A 20,999-nucleotide genomic window follows, 5' to 3' on the forward strand; every position below is an offset into this window, starting at 1 on the left:
GCCATGCCATCACCTCACAAGCCAGCTCTGGAGCTTGGGCCTCAGTGCTCAGTTAACAAAGCCAGACCCGGCTTAATGTGTGGTTTGGTTTTTGGGTTTTTGTTTTTTTTTACCTCAAATTAGAGTGGATGCTTCAGGAAAAAAAAAATCCAGACATCTTGAAATTACTCAGCACCACACTATGAAAGGAAAATGCTTCTTAAAGGGAAGGGTGTTTTTTGTTGTTTTGGTCCAGTGAATTAACATTTTGGTTGCTCGGGGGTTGCTGTCCAGGATTATATGCTTTGTGTAACTTATTATAACACCACACCCTTGTCCTGAACTGTGTGCAAGTAGTTTGGCTTTTGTTTTCAAATTGTTCCTAGCCCCTGAGCATTTGAAGAAAGTCTTTAAAATATTAACCAATACAGCTGTCATCTTCCTGTGTTTCCAGACATTTTACAATAGGAAACAAAGAACAAAACCCTGCAACAATAGCTCAGAGGTATGAATTGCCTCATTCATCTCACTGGAATGTTCAAAAACATTAACTATTTTTTGACTGATTCAGCAGAAAATGTGCTGGCAGATAATCAGCTTATGCCTGATCCAGGGGAGATTCAGGGACTGAGAAAGGTTTTATTTTTCAGCACAGTAAAGTAGCACCTTTCCTGAAAGGAAGCAAATATCCTTGTTGATGGAAGAGGCTGCGTGAGAGGAGAAATTCTGGCTTAAAAGGAGCTGCTGCCTTCCTCTCTCTGTACTGGCTTCAAAACAGCACATGGTTTATCTCAGCCTAATTCTGTAATAAATTAATTAGCAATTAGTGCCCACTCAAACATACCAAGAACACTGCAGTCCTTAGGATGTGACTGGGAAAGGCCCAGGATTTCAGTACAGGGTGTTTTAATCTCTGGTTTAACACTCCGAACAGGAAAGGCAAGGTCAGCACCAGGCTGAACTGCTGTTGAGACAATGCCATCACTAAAACAAAGTTTGTTCCAAAGCCTGTGAGAGAATGCTGATGCACCTAAAAGGCCAGTGAGAAAACACATGGCTCCACCAGGAATCCCATGTCCTCCCACCAGGAATGGTGGGAATGGGAATGAATCACCACTTCCAGCCCGATTCTTCACCTTGTGCAATATTATTTTCACAAGGTTATGGAAAAGAGCTGCTTCACTAATGGACTGGAGTGCTTGGTGACAGAATATTTATGTGTTCATGCAGAACAAAGTAATTATTTCTGCTTACCCCACCACCCAGTATCAGATTCCTGATGAGTTCAGCAGCAGGTGAACCAGTGAACTTCAGGTTAGCCATTTTAACAATGGCTGGGAAGCCACATGTGTCTTAAATAAAGGCAGCATTAGTCAAGTGAAGATTAATTTTTTTAATGAAACCTTTGACCTTTATCAGCAGTATGTAATTTTAAATAAATAGAAAATATAGAGGTGAAAAAAATTACAAGTCTTAAAAGTGCCAGCTTTCCCCCATTTCCTTCAAAGATTTCATGATACAGAGAGTTACATGTGCCATTTTGGCCGAATTCAAAATAATGTTATGCAAAATAAAGTCAAAGTTATATTTCCCTTCCCCACAGACATAACCCACAAACAGGAATCCAACCATTTCAGCAAACTTCTAAAAATTAGTGCTTTAGCTCTGTTACCCCTGCTCTGCCACATTATCAGTGGCAGAGCAGTTGGCACAAACATGGAAAAGTCTGTTTTTAAAAAGTCAACAAAAGAAAACATTTAAGTAATCACCACTGTTAAAATTATGTTAAAAGTACATCCTGGGCTCAGGTTCATTCACCTTCAATATGCTTTAAAATCAAACCAACTGTAAACAAAAGTGCACACATATGTCTATGCTGATCAGCACTGCCTGAGCCAGGCACTTTGAGGTGGCTGTCCCTGAGCTGGCTGAAAACCCAGTTCTGCAAGTTTTACATTGCTACAAGAGTGGCCTCTTCAAAGAGAGCTCAATCCGTGGTTTCCTGTACTCTTTTACAGAGAGGTCCCTCTGATTTGAAGCAGTGGTTGCAGCCATCTCAAGGGATGTTCAGAACAGCTTTGGTAATTGCCTGAGTTGTTTGACATCAAGAATGGTGCCAACAGAGTTGATGCTGTTTGACTGGTTTAACATTTCAAGAGTTGGAGTGTGCAGATTTCCACGGAAGGCCTGAGTGTCTCCTTCATCTGTCCTGACAGGTTGTTCAGTGAATTCAACCTTCCCAGGTAACAATCTGGTTTTTGATTTTAAATCCTTTAGGAACTGAAGTGAGTTTTCATCTGCTTGATCTATTCTGGGAGGAAAAATTTCATTTGTAATGTTTCTTAGCACAGGGCTGTTTAATTCTGGTGGAGAAACATTAGTAGCCAACTCTCTGCTGTGACTTTTTAGGTGAATGGGAAGTCTCCCATCCACTCTTTTGGGTAATTCAGTCTGGTGGCTGAAGCTGTCCAATGCAGGGGCACAGTTTTTGTCTGGCATGCTTTTGCTTTTGACAGTGCCAAAATTGCCATCTTGAGCCTGCAGTTCCTCTTCATCTTCACTGCTGTCACTGCCCTGTATCAGCCCATATCGCTTCATGTACTTCTTGGTGGCAAAGGACATGTTGTTGGGTGAAATTAAACTCAGACCCACCATGCTCTTGTCTGTATTTGTTTGCAAGACGTCTTGGAAGGAGAAATCTGTGGGAGGATTTTGGCCTGAGCGACTGAGAGAGAGTCGGGATAGCTGATTTTCACTGAGGTATTTCAGGGCTATGGCGTTTGCTTCCATGCTCAGATCAACAACGTTGGGACACATGCTGACATTGGCAAGTAACATGGAATTTAATCCAGGCACCACTGCTTCAGGACTTATGCATGCCAAGATGCTGAAATAAAGCATCAAAACGTTACCTTAGCATTAGAGGAAAAGCATCCATTTCACAATTTTGCTCACTGTACCGATTTCTCCTTTCTTCTGAACACAACCCCATCAGAACTGAGATCATACCATCTGCACATAATGAAAACAGCTACTCACCCTCACAGTATCCACACACTGCCAGAGGATGGATGATATTCCTTTCTCCTTCAATACACACCACACTCATATGAAGAACCACCCATCTCTAGCAGGTTACAGTGCTGGTTTCGGTTTTAAAGCAGGTTTGAACTCTTGGTCTTTTCTCACCAGTGAATGAGACATTGTGTGTCTGATCCTACAACTCCAAGTTCTACCTTCCAGCCCAAATTTTATAGCTAGAAATACAAGCCAAATGACTGAGACCAAGAACACCTTTCCCAATGCATGGTAATTCCAGGATTTTTACAGAAACTCTGACATAGCATCTGTTTCCAGAAGCCTACAAGCTTCTAGTTTTTGAAGTCTCTTCAAATGAGCAATGTTCATTTGTTCTGTTGCCTGGCACAGCAATTTCTTGTATATATATCAGGTGTTTAAAGCTCTGGTACACCAGTAATGGTTGTAAAGCATTGCATTTAGTTCACACATCATATATTAGTTCATAAACCCAAGCTCTTCATATTAAGAATTAAGAGGCTTCTTATTTCACTGAGCACAAATTCTCAAGTTTGCCCAGGGAGAATAAACTGGCTCAACAACAACAACCACTTATTATGCTATGGAGCTGCACTGTTGTTTCCTTCTCTACTGAGCTGTAGACCTTTTCTCAGAATTGTTTATCAATCTTGAAAGTGGCAGAAGGAAGAACTCCACCCCACTCCCCAAGTTTGAAGAAAAAAACCCCAAGAGTTCCAGTTTTGCCTTACGGGTTCACATGTTAGCATGTTATGGACATTAAAAGAACACTGACAGACTCCAGCCAGGAAGGTAGTCCAGAAATCCCAGACAATCACCCAATTAAATACAAGTGAAAAGGAGAGAAAGAGGTTAGAAACTGTATGACTGCAAACAGCTTTTGACACATGGCTGAAGAGAAGATTAATTAGGAGGTGGTTAGATTTTTTGTTTACATAACAGCTACACACTAGGATCAAGAAGACAATAAGGATGAAAGTGAAGCTGTACCAGGCAGTCAGCCTATGCCTACACAGCTATGCAAGTAAATTCCTGTGCCTAAAAACTCTCCTTCAGAAGTTACTTCTCTGTTCCTTCCTCTGTTTCAACAAGGCTGTTGTTTCCCTCCCCAGCACTTTCTCTGCTCAAGGCACAGCACCCACAATAACAAGCAATTAGCACAGAGCCAGTTTTGATTAGGCACCAAAGCCACAACAACAATTTCACATATACTGGTAAAGAGCAAGACAAAGGTTAAGAAGCAATGACAAAATACACAGCTGCTTAATGTTCATTGTCCCAAGTGCAGAGTTGCTCTGGAATACTTGGACACAGACCAAAGAATTTCCCTAGAATAACAGGGAAGCTATGGGCATTGCCTGCACGACCCTTTAAGAACTACCAAATGCTCTAGCAGCAAGAGCTACTTGTGTTCTATTTAAATATTCTGAGATTTTTCTAACAGAGCTCTTAAACCTATCTGAAATGCCCAAAGCACAAACTACTGTTTCAATTTTGGAGGAAGTGTAGATCAAGCACCCAAATCCTAGTGGCAGGGAACAGTCTTCTCTTGACTCGTTGAGCCAAATCTCCATTTTCAGTTGGTTCTGCACATTACTACTCAAAATCACCAGCATTTTACCTGGCATTCTCCACTTTGTGTGTCTTTTCCTTCATACTGCCAGGTGAGTCCACTGTCACTCCAAGACTCCTCAGCTGTTTGAGTGTGGCACTAATGACACTCTCTTTGTCCACCTCTCCTGTGTCAGTCTCTGAAGCCACTTCTGCTGTATCATCAATATTCTGACACGTAGGACCATCATCAACAACAAATCCTGATTTTAAAGGCAAGTGATCTTGCTCTTCTGAGGTCTTTAAGAGGTGCTTTACTTGGCCCTACAGAAAAAGGGAGCACATGGCAAGAACATAATGACATACAGGGACTATCAAATACCAAAATTCTGACTTACTCTTACACAACTCCAAATACAGCTTGATGGGTTAATAGCTTATTCTGACAAAGAAGGCAAATTCAGATACAGTTCAGATGCAATCACTTGAACTCACAGCAGTGTAGTCAAACACTGGAACATGTTACACTTCAAGCTTTCTATAAGGGTCTGTTCTGAATTTAAACACATCACATACTGATATTCTTCAAGATGAAAATATCTGCCCTTTAAGGGACCTGAAGATAAAATGCTGTGTTATTTTGAAGGCCACTAATTTGGGAAGTTATCAGCTGATGTCCTTGAATTAAAAAAATATTATCTATTAGATAACAGAAAGTACTCAGTGTATGCATGAAAGAGAAGTACAAAATAACCACTTAAACATTTTTAAAAAATTGAAGAACCACAAACTCGGAGTTTTCTGTAGAGCACAATGTGAATTTGAAAACCACAAGCAGCTTTCATTCATGCCAATACCACATCATAAGTTCAGCAGGGTGCTGTTCTGACTGTTGCATTCAGTGCAGAATATAAAACGTGCATGAGTTACCAGTAAGTCCTGGTAAAGCTTCAGCTGCTCTGAGGGCTGCTGAGGCAGCAGCGAGGAGGGTGGCTCCGAGCTCTGCTCACTTGTTACCACCACCTGGCTCCTGGCTCCCTCCGATGGCTCTTTCTGTAAAGACACACTGGCACTTTCTTCCAAGGATGAACCACGAACGAGTGCTTGGGAAACGTTTCCAGTTCTGGAAGAGAACACCAAGATAGCTACATACTTCCTTGCAACAGCATAAGCATCATTGCCACGATATGTACTTTATTTGTTCATGCACATCAGAGAAGGAGAACAATTGATCTTAAGGGGTTTTAGTTTTGCCTGCTGCTCAAGGCTTTGCTCCTTTCTGCAGTCAAAAGTGTCAAAAGTCATTTGAGGACTGAGGAAATAGATCTCCAAGTGTGCAACTACAACAGCCCAGCTAGTTTTCCAAAAGATGTTTTGCAAGTGGCAATGGTATCTCTGGACTAGTCAAAACTCAGAGACACACTATGACTTAAACCAGATGAAAGGAAAGTTATTAGCAATTTGGAATTTGTGTTCAGCATATCACTTATAAGCCTTTAGCAGCATGTATGCTCTGACACATGACTTATTAAAAAAGCTGCTTTTACCAAGGTACATAATTTACCACGGGATTCCTGTGGCAGTTTAAAAACTTCTCAAAGACAGTTACAATTACACACACGCACACTGAGTATCACAAACTGAGAACAAACACCTGGCTGAAGTATTTTTCAGTAAGAGATGTGAAAGAGGAGCTATAAAGGCTAAACACCGAATGAGTTATAACACAATGCTCTGCACCCCCCTCACTGGTGTGTGCATTGCATAAGCCTTTGGAGACCAGACATATCAATACTACTATCATCCCAAGAAGATCCTCAAGCAACCCTCCTCCCCCTTCCTGTTCCTCCTGAGGAGACAAGTGTAAGATAAGGGAATTTCAGAACTCAACTGATCAATTGCCTGTGTTGAAAGCGATAAGATTTAAACCACGTGACATACCAGATAGTCAATGTAGGTTATCAGCTACTGTTACACTAGCAATTATTCATCATTCCCAAAAATGTTCCCCTCCTCCTCCTCAAAGGAATCTGGGTGATGCTCTACATTCTCACTATAAGATACTTTACAGCTATTTTACTGGTTTATGAAGTTGAGTTGAAGAGAACATTAAGATGCTATTGTCCTAAAATACAATGTTCATAAGATTGATCTGAATCCACAACATTTCTGGTAGCAGTAGATGTTTGCAGACAGCACTTTAATCAAGGACTATGAATAGTTAAGTTACAGCTTAATTACCATAATTTTTCCTAATTTAACTGGAAGAGCATTCCCCCTCCTTTGGCTTTTTATACATAGGCAATATTAGATCACTAAAGTGCTAAATTGTTGAGCTATCCCTATGCAGAAATAGCATGGATATAGATAATTAAAAATATTTTTAAAACTACTTCCCAAATTAGTCTGAGATTAGTCACTGCACTATAAAGCAATTGAGCTTAAAAATAATTAAATTAACAGCAGTGAAGTCAGTATCTGCATGCACCACACACAAAGTAATCAGGCATAAAATAAAGAGAAATTCAGGGAACAGCCACGTAATCATAAACACCTCATCCCAAACCCCTCAGAACTGGAAGAGTTCTAAATGCTCACAAGGAAAAGCCACTGTAGGAAAACAACTGACTACAGCAGCATCCCCTTTTCAGTCAGGATTTAAGGTAAGAAAAGCAATGCTTCCAGTACAGTGCATGCTTTTGTAAGTTAAAGGCTTTTGCCATCAGCTGCTGCTGACAGGTAGCTAAACCTGCATGACTGATAAATGCAGACTCTAAAGGCAGATGTCTTTTGGTGAGCTGTACAATTCCAAGCATAATTAAAAAAATAAAGAAGGGAGAGAACACAACAGCTGAGGTCAGACTATTTATAACTCCTGAAGGAAAAAATATTACAGAAGTAATAACTTACATAAGGCAGCTCAGCACATTATGTGAGCACAGGGTGTTTCTGTTACTTACTGGGGAGTGTTCTGATTAGCTCCTTCTTCCACAAGGTGAATACTCTCCACAAAGCTGGGCATGTCAACCACCCTTAAGGACGAAGCAATACTTGTATTACTTGCATCTTGTTCAGCATTAATTGAAATGTTTATGTCCTCCTTAGAAATCTCTCCATCTTCTTTTTTCCCTTGTGGTATGGGGTTGCCTTGTTTTTCTGAAGTTGTATTCCAAAATAAACTAGCACCTAGGACAAAATCAGAGATTTAACTATTTAGGAAGAGTCATTACTTTCTTCTGAGACCTTCTGGATTCCTATAGCTAGAGGAATAATTTTCTCCCATTCACATTTCTCTCATTATTTTAAAAGGGATTTACAGTTCAAATCAGCTAACAGTTGCCAAAACATCATTCAAATCCTAGTTTCTTCCAAAGCATACTTGATGAAAAGAAATGGTTGTATTAAATAATTTTAATGCATTGACCTTGAGCCTGTTTCAAAGTTTCCTCCAGACTAAGCACAACATTTCCATGGATTTAACAGGAACCAATATGTTAATATGCAGCTGTACAGATACAGCTGCATAACTCTCCTAAACTAAAGCAAATACAATCTCCTCTTCATGCATAATTTACAAATAACATCAGTAATATATTTATTGGAACACTATATGGCATAGAAGTTATTACTTTTCAAAACAGTGTATTAAATAAAAAAAGATGTGGAGTTACATTTCAACAAGACACCATTTCAAATAGAACAACTTTCTAAAGCTATTGGAAAAATAACTTTTTCAGTGATGGCAATCAAAGACAAAGTAACTCCAGCCTAAACTTGCAAATAACACCTCAACAGCTTAGGTGTTTTTAGGATCTAGGAGCATGTTTGCACAGCTGCAGCATTTCTGCCAAACATTTCCTCCATGCCCAAATAAAACAAAAAAAAGGTCCAGAAAAAAGCAATGCCAGTGTGTTTTAAAGAACGAGGCGTTACCTGTGCTCACGGCAACGCTCACACTTCTCCTGTGGTTCGGGGGCGGCGAGGTCTGTGTTTCCATGGAAACAAGCTCCCCTGGCTTCTCCTGCTCTGCCCGGGCTGCTGCCGCCTCCGAGGAGCCCTCCTGGCGAGCCTGGGCTTCCAGCAAGCGCTGGATCTGTAACAGTCATCACAAAGTTAGGATCTGCACAATAAAACATCAGCTGTAACAGGCAAAAGTGAATTAATTGGGTTCTGCTAAGATCTGGATTCAAATACAGGCTGCTCTGCCACAGCAGTCTGAACATCTTCCAGTTCTCAGCAGTGCACACAGCATAAATCAAAACACCAATTTTCATGTTGGCAGAGCTAGCAAAGAAGATCTTTAAGCACATTGGCAGAGGCAACACCAAGACAACTTGGGTAAAGCCTGTTTGCACCACACTTGCTGGAAGTATTCCTTCCCTTTCATTCACACACAAAGCCTATTAACCGACTTACCAGCCAAGCATTTATATGCCAACTGTCCCTACACCAACTTAGTATTAATTACAAAGCTAAGCAATTAAATGATAAAATTGAGGTTGCCAGGCAATCTTCTCTCTAGGATTTTCATCCACCCTGTCCACCGATTAGCTTGCAGCTCCAGGGAGAAATACAGTAACAGTGAAGGCTGCAGCAAGGAGGGGTTTCCCTCATGCACAACCCATGCTTTGGGAGCTTGACTTTACATACAGGAACTGTACCAAAAACAAATTCCAGCTGTCATGTTCTTGTTCAAGTACTGCAAACTTTTCTGTTTGTATTGTTCATCAGCAGCAGCAAAATTTAAACTCTGGCTCTTCAGCCCCAAATCATACCCTGCAAAATACAGGGCTAGAAGGTTGATCAAGGGATTGGTATTTTAAAGAAACTTGACCTGGTGGGGCAACAGAGCACAGCAAGACCCCCAAAAGTCCAGTTTTCTAGCACAGAAAAGACCTGATGAACCAGGAATTGATGCAGACAAGTTTTCAAAGCAACAGCTCAGGGAGCTGCAGACTTGAAGGTAGAAAAAGCAACATATGAGAACATTCTGTGCTTCATTATTTACAGTAATTCCAAAGCCTATAGCCTATGCAATATTTATTTTTTTTACATGGACAAGCATATAACTAGAAAAGCACTTATACAGAAAGTGTATCAGTTTGCATTACAGTCTAAAAATAACCTTCATGGAAATACCACAAAAATAAATGCAAAATTTAATTAGCTATAAGTCAAATAATTTTTAAAGGGACATCAATTGGTAGAGCTACGGTCTAAAAATAACCTTCATGGAAGGTTATGGAAATACCACAAAAATAATGCAAAATTTCATTAGCTATAAGTCAAATAATTTTTAAAGGGACATCAACTGGTAGAGCTAATGGAGTCCCCTCTCCATGCCCAGACTGAGCTGGGATGACAGGCTCCCTTGTTCCAACACAGATAGACAACAGTTAATTTAATTCCTTTACCAGGGGAACTATCAAAGCACAATCACTGAGAGGGCAGAGGAGAAAGCTGACATTTCCACAAACCTGAGCTTGCAGTAATTTGAGTTGTCTGTCCTGCTGGGTGAGGAGCTGGTATGCATCTGGAGATAATCCCATCATGCCATTATCTGGGGCTGCTGCAGGAGCAGGCGTGTGCAGGCACGGGGAGTGGGCTGCACAGCACTGCACGCTCGAGGGGCTCGCACTCGATGCCATCCTTACTCCAGGTGATAAGCCACTGTCAAGAGAACAGCTCCCTGTTTTCCCAGGATATCTCACGTTCATGGGGCTGCTCGTGGCATATCCAGGGTTGCAGCAAACGTTTGGGCAAATGATATTTTGATGGAACACCGCACAAGGATTTTGCTGAGCCATCTCCGGTTGGATTTCCGCTCCGTGTTTGGGGCTCATTTTCCCAGCTCCTTGCCATGGGTTTAGGAGATTGTACTGGAGAGAAGCAGGACACTGACAGCTGCATGCTGGACAGGAAGGTGGCACTTGAACTGGCACCTGCAGATCTGGTGGTTGTCTGCAGCTCTGTGGTGACAGAGCAGAGCTGTGGAGGACTGGCTGTGTACCAGCAGGGAGCTGCTTGGAAGCAGATGTTGATGTTCTCCTAGGCAGAGGCTCTCCCTGAGGTGTGCCACTCTCAGGATTCAATACAAGTTTTTCCAATGGCTTTCTGGGGTGGTGCACAGATGTATCTGGGGAAGGCCCACTACAAGGGGTTGAAGGAGAAGATGATCCTGAACTTTTTCTTGATTGAGGGGAAGCCTTCTTACACTGCACCTGCTGCTGTAGCAGAGCTTGATTTCCTCTATGAGGCATTGAAGCTGGAATTTTCTGGTTTATAGGATTTGGTAATCGTCTCAAAGTGGGATCTCCCTTATTAGCAGGAAAGTTCTGCCTGTCTTCAGAGTGCTGGCTGGGGTGACATGTAGATCTCATGCAACACTTCTTTTTAATAGGCTGACTTGGCACTGTGGGCAGACTTTTAGCACCTGAAGTCCCCACAGGCTTAGATGATTGTCCTGATTCTATGAAACTACCATCCAAAATAAGTGACAGCTCCGGCACTGAAGGAAAAATTCTGGTAACCTGAAGGGACAATTACACACATGTATGATAATTTTAAGACATTGTCTGCTTTTCAAATGCAGAATTTCCTCAAATAAAATGTTTTTATTTAAAATCAATATACGACAATCATCAGCTTCCAAACCAACCACATGTTAAACATTTTCCTAAAAGACTGGAGAATCCAGAAAAAGCAGCAAGATCTCTAAGATCATTTGTAAGGGAAAATTGTTTTCATATAGTGTAACAGCCATGTCTGCCAAATGAATGCTCCATGTCATTTAGGAGTACATTTCAGAATATGGATATTTCCCTTCTAGAGGTGGACTCTGTGTCCCTTCCTACTATTATTAGATCCAGGAGATAGGTGCAACAGAACACATTTTATACACAATTACCACATCCTTCTAGACCTATGCTGTACAAGGGCTGGTATTTATTCTATTTGTACACACTTAGTGAAAAAAGGACAGAGCAGATCTTTTGGGTAATGAAATAAAAAGAACACAAGAGCTCACTGTCTCTGTCTCAGACATTACATCTCTTCCATTCAACAACAGTGAGATTCCTAAAATAGAAACTACTCTCTCTCTCCCCAAATCACAGCATGTACAGGAATTTAAAGTGTCTAAAATCCTGGAAAAATGGCAGATTAACTACAGGAGTGGGACTCACTGTTAATTTCTTCAATTCTGTTTTCCCTTGCTAGGACTTAGAAGCTTTACACTCTCCACTTCCCTTACAATGAGTTTTGCTGCTCTAAGTGTCACATCAGGATACCCAGAGCAACTATTTATGTAGTTACCTGTTGACTCACTGGGTGAGGACTTGGAATTGGTCTGGGGGATAAATCCTCATCTTCCACACCAGAGTCGTGATCACTTGCTGACAACTTGCTGGGTGAAGAGCCTTGGGGAGGACTGAAACCAAAATAAATCAAAGTAAAAATGTTTGCTTGTCAGATTTGGCAGCAGTAACATGAAACCTCACGTTTTTCAATGTGCCATCTACAGTGAATAATTTTTCTAAGAAGCAGTTGCCATCTATCTTCTCCCTGGTTAGCTGGGCAGTTAACCCAGCAAACAGTTCTAAGATGAAACAATGAAACTAGAAAAGCTGCTTTTAGGTAAGGAGATACAAACCCTCCCTCCTCACAGCATCACACAAACACACCTTTTAAGTGACATTCTAACAGCAAAGCACTGATATATAGTAAAAAGATAGGAGGTGCTACAGTAAAGATTGTAACATTGTTTGAAGGAAAATAAAGGCCATCTTCTAGTCATAGATAAAAATTTGATGGATAAGCCAGGTTCTTAAAAATCACTAAGTTTCAACCTATCTGGGTCTTGGAGCTCTGAAAAGTGGGAAGAAAAAAGGAATTTTTTTGACTTAAATAGATTTCAATTAGAGATTTGCTTCAAAGGACAGAGCTCACTTAAAACTTAATACAGTGAACTAAGCCTCATCAGTGAGGAAGCCTTTTTAGAAACATCCACTGTATAAATTAAAACCACCACTACCAAGTAGGATTTTTTGGAATACAGACAGCTTGACCATCTTACTTGAAAAATATTAACTGTAGCAATAAATAAAAGCACACACACAGATTTTAATGCAAGAAAATGTATGCACAGCTCAACTGACACACAGCATAGATCAAAACTCTCATCCAATAAATATTTCATTTTTGCACATAAACAGCATCTCAGAGATTTACCTTTTGATTGGAAGTTTCTTGCAAATTCTGCTGAAGAACTCAGTTTCCGCATTTTGGTTTTCTCCACTCAACTCAAACTGGATAGGGCTCTTGTCTGATGGTTCAACATTCTGGAATGAAACGTTCCATATTTGTGAAGCACGAAACCTTCAAACTTTCAATCACTGAGGTACTACTCCCAAAGACACAACTTTAAGGACATTTATATGATTATTTGCTACTTGTCCCCTACTTTCAAAGTTTTCAGCACTACAAGGAAGCAGGCAACTTCCCTTCCTGTTTAACACTGCTCCCCTGCTACTCTGTAAAGTAGTTGGGCTAATTATAGTCATGAGCAGATGCTTCCTCACTGTAACTGCTCAGATACTCCTCCAGGGCTGCCACCACTACAGGAAACAGCAAATGTTCCTGCACTGTTTCACACACCACAGCTGGGCAACTCCTGGAAACAACAGACGTGAGCTCCTGTGGAGAGATCTGTCGCTCCAGAAAGCTGAGCTGTCCCTAGGCTAAGGGAGAAGGCAGCCCTGACAAGGAAATTCAGTTGGGAAGAGAAATGAGTACACATAGCATAGCACACACATTACACTGACTGCTTCTCTGAGAGCAGCAGCACTTCTCAGCAGCACTTACTGAGCAAATTAACAGCTCAACTTCAGGTTCTGTACAAGCCTAGGAAAACGCATAAGGAACTGAGATTTCCTAGAACTTCTTCAAACTTTACTAGCCATCTCCCAGACATCTCAAATTCTTTCAGACAGTTACTTTGCACAAAGATAAAGTTTTCCATTAATAAAACTGATGAAATTAGTAACCTCTGAATTCCCTTTTGCATTCAACTTCAAGCAAAGCACAACACTCAGCTTTGCTCTCCCGCAAGCATCACCCAGAGCAGCTGTTAGATGTGGCCAAGGTACAGCACACCAGAGTAACAAATGCTGCAGGAAGTCTGAGTCTGCTCACAAGGCCAGAAGGTCACTAGCAGGAAGGAACACTAACCAAGAACAACACAGCATGGTATACTTAAAAGACAGATGCTTAATGCAATTAGGAAAGTGAGCAGTGCTGACTTTGGAAGTCATTTCTCAATTTGAGGGACAAACTGAATTTACAGTAGTCCCTAGGAAAAAGCAGCTTTATAGAGCTACATAATTTTCAAACACGGCAGATCCATTTGGGTCACATCATAATGACTCTTTTAAGGCAAATTTTGTAGTACCATGATGCAGGAGGAAAGCAAGACACTTACTTTGAAGAGATGAACTGTTTCACGGCAAGTGAGGATCTGAAACCCCAGCTCTGTCTGCCCACTGCATGGAACACACTCATAAAACTCTGGTTCCTTGTGTGTCAATGAATAAAGCACAATAAGAAAACTCCCAGATTCTGAGAAAACCCTAAAATAGAAGAAAAAGCACATCTTTAAGTAACTTAAACGTGAAGAAGGCCCTTAGATTTTCAGTACCGTGAGCAAATTTCCCACACAGTTTAGCAAACTGGTGAATCACAGCATTTTGAATGGTGCTTAGCTATGGATAGTTAGCAGATGGATTTATGACTGTAACCACATGCAAGAATCAAGGAAAAGTAGAGAAATTGGAATAATCCATGCCCTTTGTATTTCAAACCTTTATGATCACTTAGTACTTAAAATGAATTCCTGGAAGAGTTCAAACATAACAGAAGAAAACATCTGTAAGAATGATATTATGTTTTATTTTCTTTTTAGTGTTCAGTTGAAAGTGCATTATAAAGACACTTACTGACTCAGTTATCCCTAAACATTCGTTAGCAAAAAGATATTTTTTAGGAAAATTATATTGAAGTTTTTTTTTCTATAAGTTGAGAATAGCGAGTAACAGCAATCAGCATTTAACATGAGTTCAAGGATAATTACAACAATGTGTGTTTCCAGTAAAAGGTAGTACTACTTTCAGAACAGTTTTTCTTTTTATATAGCACTTGTAACATGCTTGTTTATGGGTTTTTTTATTTGTTTGCTTTTTCATTAAACAAGATACACAATGGAAAAAGCAGTGGAAACAGAATGCTTGAAAAACACATTCATGCAACTTCAAAGTTTACTTACAACTTAAAGAGTTAAAAATGTATGATGCACAGATTAAGCAGTTAGGCTGCAGAGGTTAATGCTGTTTGCATGGTTCATCAAATCTTCTTAATCCACTTCCATGATGGCATCAGTGAAAGTTAATGAGAGTCAAGCATCCAACTTGCCTATCTAATAATCTAATTGGTCTCTTATCTGTGTTTGGACATATTTCAGTTGTTAAGGGAAAGAAGTCTATTTTGTAATTGCAGACACATCTGTTCACCAAACGTGGTTGTATTTCATAATTTAAAAATAAGTGTGGTCAATCAGAAGTGCTTATGCATACAGCATATTTTAGAGTCTCATTTACCTGAGGTGCAGTTTCAAACTATAAATACCTGAACTCTCTCCCAGCTCCATACAAATAGAATTGTTGCAAATGTTACAAGTGAAAATATCTAGACTATGAGGAATTATTATCCTCTAACATTACAATGAAAAAATACCCCAGAATGCAAACACTCTTAAAAAACCTGAACATTTAACAGGAAGTCATAACAGGACAGAATAGGCTGTAAATCAATATGCTTCAATATGCTGGTCAGGCACAACCAGGAAAAAAACTTATCTCAAAGAAAATACCCCTAAGAAAAGCTCAAAACCAAAACCCTACCACTGTTTAAACTACTATTTCCTCTTGTGGCTTCTTATTTAAACTAAAATGCAGTGACCTTAAGGATATTAATATTCACCCTCTTCTGACTTTGAGATATCAGCTCAGCTTTCCAACATCTCAGTCACAGTAAATTTTTGTGCAGAAGCCAAAACCAAAAAGAACATTTAAACCAGACTGCTTTACCCCTATACAATATATAAACCATAGCATTTCCTCAAATATCTTTGATCAGAGCCCATGCTGTCATGCATTTCTGTGGAATACTTTTTTAGGCAGCCAATAGCTTCTATGTTTTACCTATAAAAGTGACTTGCCTTTCTTGAATTGAAGAACTGAACAAATATCGCAAGCAACAGGCCCAGACTTGAGGACTATAGATATGAGTAACTCCACTCAGCCAACTAGAAATAAGAAAAAAATCTAATTAGAGACAGCTCTGTTACCAAATTTTTAGTATGTAATCCATCAGATACATCTCAGATCAATGTGTGTATTAATCTGGACAAACACTTACACTCCAACTAATGGCAGAGCATAAGCCTTGGGATCAGACTCAAGCAGTAAAAGCAATTTCCGTGTTTGGTCCATAGTAAGGTAGCTGAAAGAAAGCAGAAGTTGGGTTTTTTCAGTATTTTGGAAGGCAGTTTTTCAGAAAAAAAAAGTCCTGAAGAGATAAGGACAAGTTTAGAAAACACAGTAAGAAAATAAATTTAGGGGAAAAAAATTAAAGGTCAAAACTGCTCTTACTCCACATTTAACAGCAACTCCCCAGTTTTCAGCAATTCCCTGTGCATCAAAGAGTTATCAAGGACAAAAATTACATAGTACTATTTGTAGTGTTTTAGTGAATACTAGAATTAGTGTTCATAACAAATCCCCAAGTACAAGTCATGTTAAATTTGAAGAGTAACTTTCAGAGAGGCATTCATGAAGTCCCTGTACAAATAAAATGATATTCAGTTGCTCTACACTATTTCTCTGATCTATTCTTAGCTCACCCTATTAAATTAGTTACCAGACAGAATGATGACTTCCCAATACCATCTCAGAAGCACAATTAACAAAAAACAAGCTTTGGTTTGCATTCATCTGCTTTTCATTGTAAGGCAAGCACTGATGGTGTTTAAAAAGCTGGAAGCTGTTTATATTTATTATGTTAACTAGAAGTGTGTTCTCCTGCCCCAGCAGGAAGATCCTCTCACTGAAGCCAAAAGCAAGAACTCCTACTCAAACTTAATCTTTTTGCTCCACCCCATTTCCTGTTTCTTGTTCATAACCTTTAATACATTCCCAAGGCCAGAAGACATGCCATTTTTATGCCAGTTATTTTACTAAAAAGCAAAGTACAGTTGAGATTTCTCCTACTCACTCCTTTAGGAAAGGCAAGAAACTGACAGGTAACTTTGACAGCTTTAACACCACCCTTTACTCACCCACATTTGTAAGTTCCTTGAACTTGTGCAATATTCATAGGACTGGTCAAATTTCTTGCTAGGGCTGTTGGAATAATTGGGACAGACTTCACAGGGGTGTATTCCAAAATATTTGCCACAGTAAGAGAAGCCCAGCAAAAATTAAAATGTAGATTATCCAGGTTTTCTGTGAAAACAATGTGAGCTCTAACAGTCAGCAGTTTAGAAAGATCCAGAGATTCTTTGCTGCACAGACTCTGCTGCAGACCCTAGAAGTAAGAAAAAGAGTTAAATATACTAAATTATTTTGTATGATTCAAGATGTATTGCACTAGGAATTCAAATCATTCATCACAGCTACTACTGCAGTAGGTAATACATACAAAAAGCCATTAACCCAGGTCTCCAAAGCTCACTGCTCTACTGAATATAATGAATAATGCAGAATACACTTGAAAATTAGCTATGCACACCTTAGCATTGTTTTATGATGTATTAGAAAACCTGGAGTTACCTAATTATATAAAAATTAATATAATAGCAGACATCTAAAAGGCTCAAGCTGATTTGTCAAAGTTTTCTTACTTGCATTCAAGAAATATGTAATTTAACATCTGGATGCATAATCACGAGAAAGTTCAGATGTGAAGCAGGCTTAATTTGTATTATAAAATACACACCACAACAACTACAGGGAAAAGTCTACAGGAACATAAAGTGTATTTAATAGATTACAGCAGAGCACACATCTCAGCTATGGCTGCTAACCTACATGGGACTTTACACGTTTTGGGCGGGTCACTTGCCTAGCAACACTTCAGCAACAACTGCCCAAATACTGCAACTGATTAATGACAGTTTTGAGAGAAAAAAAAACCACAAAAAAGCTGTTTTCTCTTGTTTAAGTAAGTTTGCTGAAATTGCTTTTGTTTTGCTGGTTAGATCAGCTGGAAAACTTTGGTCAGTCAGCAAGATTGTCATCCAAGATTAAAGACTGTGTGATCCTTAAACACCCGTGAGGATTAACTGATTTTACCATTTTCCAATACACTTTTCAATGACACTCAAACAACAACTAACTACACAGTCTTGGTTCAGCCATAACCTTGCTGTGCTGGAAATCAGGCTCTGTGCATAGTCCAGTGTCCTGCCTGGCAGACAGTTCACAGTTTAAGAGACCCAAAAGTTGCTAAGAGCTGCCTACCTTGAAAGCCAAGCTGATATCTTCAACGCTGTGCACTATTATATTATCTGAACAAGGTCCCCAGACATTAACTGCACATGGAATCAAAAAGTCTCCAGGAAGGGCTGCAGTTGGAATTTTGCCTGTACCACCAGCAACTTCTCGGCCAGGATCAAAGCGATCTACAGTTAGCGTTACGCCTTCCCCATCTTCAAAACAAATAAATGAAGTTAGAGAGCAAGAGCAGCAACTCAGGCTCCTTAACAACAGCTTATTCGACCAACCAATACTGCCTGTCTGCCTCATGTTTAGAATTACCTTCATCTACTGCCAGGGTGCCCAGCAGAAAACAGGAAAATGGTTTCTTTTCGTTCTGCTTGGCGTGGCGATAGGCAAGCCGCAAGGTTTTCTCCACCAGACATATTTTGGGGTTTCTAAAAAGAGACAATAAGCAAGTTTAACTCACAAACTCTTTTTAATGCTTTGTTAAAAAAAAAAAGGTATCACTTATCCATATGGGAAGAAAAAGAAAGCAACTTTAAGTTACTTTAAACTGATGCACCTTCAAGCCACTAGACTGTTACACAAAGGAAACTGAAATCTTTCCAGTGAAAATCCCTATATATGCTTATAACAAACACACTGCTTCCTTTTCCTTTGGGCCTTGTCACAGAACAGACTCAAAAGGAAAAATGAGGCTTTGCATGACACAATCCATAATTATTTTAACCTTTAGCTTGCCCAGAAGGGGTATCAATACCTGTAATAGGTGAGGTGGGCACCAATGACATCGCCCATGGGGACTGGGTCCCAAAGTGCACACTTGGACAGAGGGAAACTGAAAGGGACCATCCTTCTGGGAACAAATCTGGGAAGATCACAGGGATGAAAAAAAAATGGATTAAGGTACATCATTATCTTACAATGCTTAAAAGAAGGAACACTAAGAAAACCAAGAAATAGGATACAGAAACTGTTGGTACTTTTTTTGTTCCAAGTCCAGGCTAACAAAGCAGAAAGTTTGTCCTACAAAGTTGTCAGAGTTACAAAGTCAACACAAAATCTTTCCTGACCACCTGACAGTTTCTTTGTGCAGCCTTGGAAGATGTGTAGGCCAAAATACAAGCCTGCAGATAAAGCTTAAGGAAAAACTACTTGGATATAGTTTAGGGAGGAAAAAAGTTATCACTAATTAGAAACTCCCATAGCACAAAAAAACTGATTTAGCAAATTTAACACTAGATCAGCTTCCCAAAGCCCTGTTTTAGTCTTTGTGTTTCAAGTGAGCGTTCAAACCACTTAAACTTTGAAGACCTCTGAAATAAAGCCCTGGCTTAACTCAAATAGTATAGTGCAAAACTTGCAGTCAGACTTCAGAGAGCCCTGAAGAAATCAGTGTGTAATCACACTGACTTATTTACACTAGCAGGATTAGATTTTTTTGAGGTGCCTAAACAAAGCAACACACAAAACAATTGACAGCCCATATAATTCGCCAAATACCTCAATACCTTTTACAAACAAGCAAGAAATCTCTTTGTAGTTATCTCAAGCATGAAACTTCGCCAAGCAAAGGTGCTTCCTCTGCATTTCAACTCGCCAGGAAAGAACTTTACTTTTAAGGCAGCCCTCCAAGGAACTCAGCCACTGCTGATGCTTTAAAGGCTTTAAGACTGCCTTTAAAACCCAAATGCCCAAAGTTGGGTTTTACAACCCTCAAACTTAAATTTGTAGAATATTTTTTAAAGCACCACTGTTTGGATTTGACAAGCACGAAGCACCAGCCCACCCCCCTCCTCCCACAGCTCTTTATACCCCGCACTCGCAGAGGGGCTGGGGCGATCCGGACCCTCCGGTACCTGAGATCCGGGCCGGGCCGAACGGGCTCCAGGCAGGGCCGCAACGCTGCCCGCTCCTCTTCTCCCTCTCCCTCTCCCCAGCGCGGGGAGCGCCCGCTGCAGCCCCCGGCTCGGCCGGGCAGCGGCCGTGAGGGCGGAGCGGTGGCGGCGGCTCCGGAGGGCAGGAGCAGCGGCCGTGAGGGAGGGGCGGCCCCGGTGGCGGCCCCGGCTCCAAGCCCGGCTCCAAGCCCGGCTCCAAGCCCGGCTCCAAGCCCGGCTCCGCCGCTCCCGCCGCGTCCCGCCCGCCCCGGCGCCTTCTGCAGCCCCCGCCGGCCCTCTGCCCGCACCGACCAATCAGAGAGCAGACCCCGCCCCCTCCGCCCGTTCCGGCCCAATGGGCGCGCGGCGGGGAACGGCTGGCTCGGCCAATCAGAGCGCGCCCCGGCGAAACCAACCGCCAGCGCGCGCGCAGGGGGTTTAAAAATGCCAGGGGGCGGGGAGCGCGCAGGCGCAGTGCGGCGATGCGGCGGCGTTGCCATGGCAGCGGGGGCGCCGTCGCTGCCGCCGGGCCGGGCCGTCCTCCCACAGCTCTTTATAGCCTGAGCCGCACTCGCAGAGGGGCTGGGGCGATCCGGACCCTCCGGGTACCTCAGATCCGGGCCGGGCCGGGCCGAACGGGCTCCGGGCAGGGCCGCAACGCTGCCCGCTCCTCTTCTCCCTCTCCCTCTCCCCAGCGCGGGGAGCGCCCGCTGCAGCCCCCGGCTCGGCCGGGCAGCGGCCGTGAGGGCGGAGCGGTGGCGGCGGCTCCGGAGGGCAGGAGCAGCGGCCGTGAGGGAGGAGCGGCACCGGTGGCGGCCCCGGCTCCAAGCCCGGCTCCAAGCCCGGCTCCAAGCCCGGCTCCAAGCCCGGCTCCAAGCCCGGCTCCAAGCCCGGCTCCAAGCCCGGCTCCGCCGCTCCCGCCGCGTCCCGCCCGCCCCGGCGCCTTCTGCAGCCCCCGCCGGCCCTCTGCCCGCACCGACCAATC

At 41.7% G+C, this 20,999-nt stretch overlaps 1 protein-coding gene across 2 annotated transcripts; it reads right to left on the reverse strand.

Moving 5' to 3' along the window:
- Positions 1-1,352: 1,352 nt before the first annotated feature.
- STIL (STIL centriolar assembly protein) lies at positions 1,353-20,542 on the reverse strand. Of its 2 annotated transcripts, none has more exons than XM_039711522.1 (16): positions 19,997-20,542; positions 18,898-19,005; positions 18,456-18,571; positions 18,159-18,346; positions 16,976-17,223; positions 16,057-16,140; positions 15,857-15,943; positions 14,066-14,213; positions 12,817-12,926; positions 11,902-12,016; positions 10,065-11,117; positions 8,521-8,680; positions 7,548-7,773; positions 5,518-5,710; positions 4,658-4,911; positions 1,353-2,866 (listed from the first exon to the last, which is right to left on the reverse strand). In XM_039711522.1, the coding sequence occupies exons 1-16, from the start codon at positions 20,512-20,514 to the stop codon at positions 2,047-2,049; spliced, it is 4,428 nt and encodes a 1,475-aa protein (XP_039567456.1). In that variant the 5' UTR covers positions 20,515-20,542; the 3' UTR covers positions 1,353-2,046. The 2 variants fall into 2 exon arrangements, with proteins under 2 accessions (XP_039567456.1, XP_039567457.1); XM_039711523.1 differs by lacking the exon at positions 19,997-20,542 and adding an exon at positions 19,953-19,971.
- Positions 20,543-20,999: the final 457 nt, after the last annotated feature.

This window comes from Passer montanus, unplaced genomic scaffold, assembly GCF_014805655.1.
Source record: "Passer montanus isolate IOZ18808 unplaced genomic scaffold, ASM1480565v1 scaffold25, whole genome shotgun sequence".
Lineage (NCBI taxonomy): Eukaryota > Metazoa > Chordata > Aves > Passeriformes > Passeridae > Passer > Passer montanus.

Excerpts from the sequence above, each read along its gene's own strand:
- STIL (XM_039711522.1), bottom strand. The coding sequence starts at position 20,514 with ATGGCAACGCCGCCGCATCGCCGCACTGCGCCTGCGCGCTCCCCGCCC. Across the intron at positions 19,006-19,996 it reads CGGCCCGGCCCGGATCTCAG|ATTTGTTCCCAGAAGGATGG; the intron begins GTACCGGAGGGT and ends TGATCTTCCCAG. Across the intron at positions 17,224-18,158 it reads ATATCAGCTTGGCTTTCAAG|GGTCTGCAGCAGAGTCTGTG; the intron begins GTAGGCAGCTCT and ends TCTTACTTCTAG.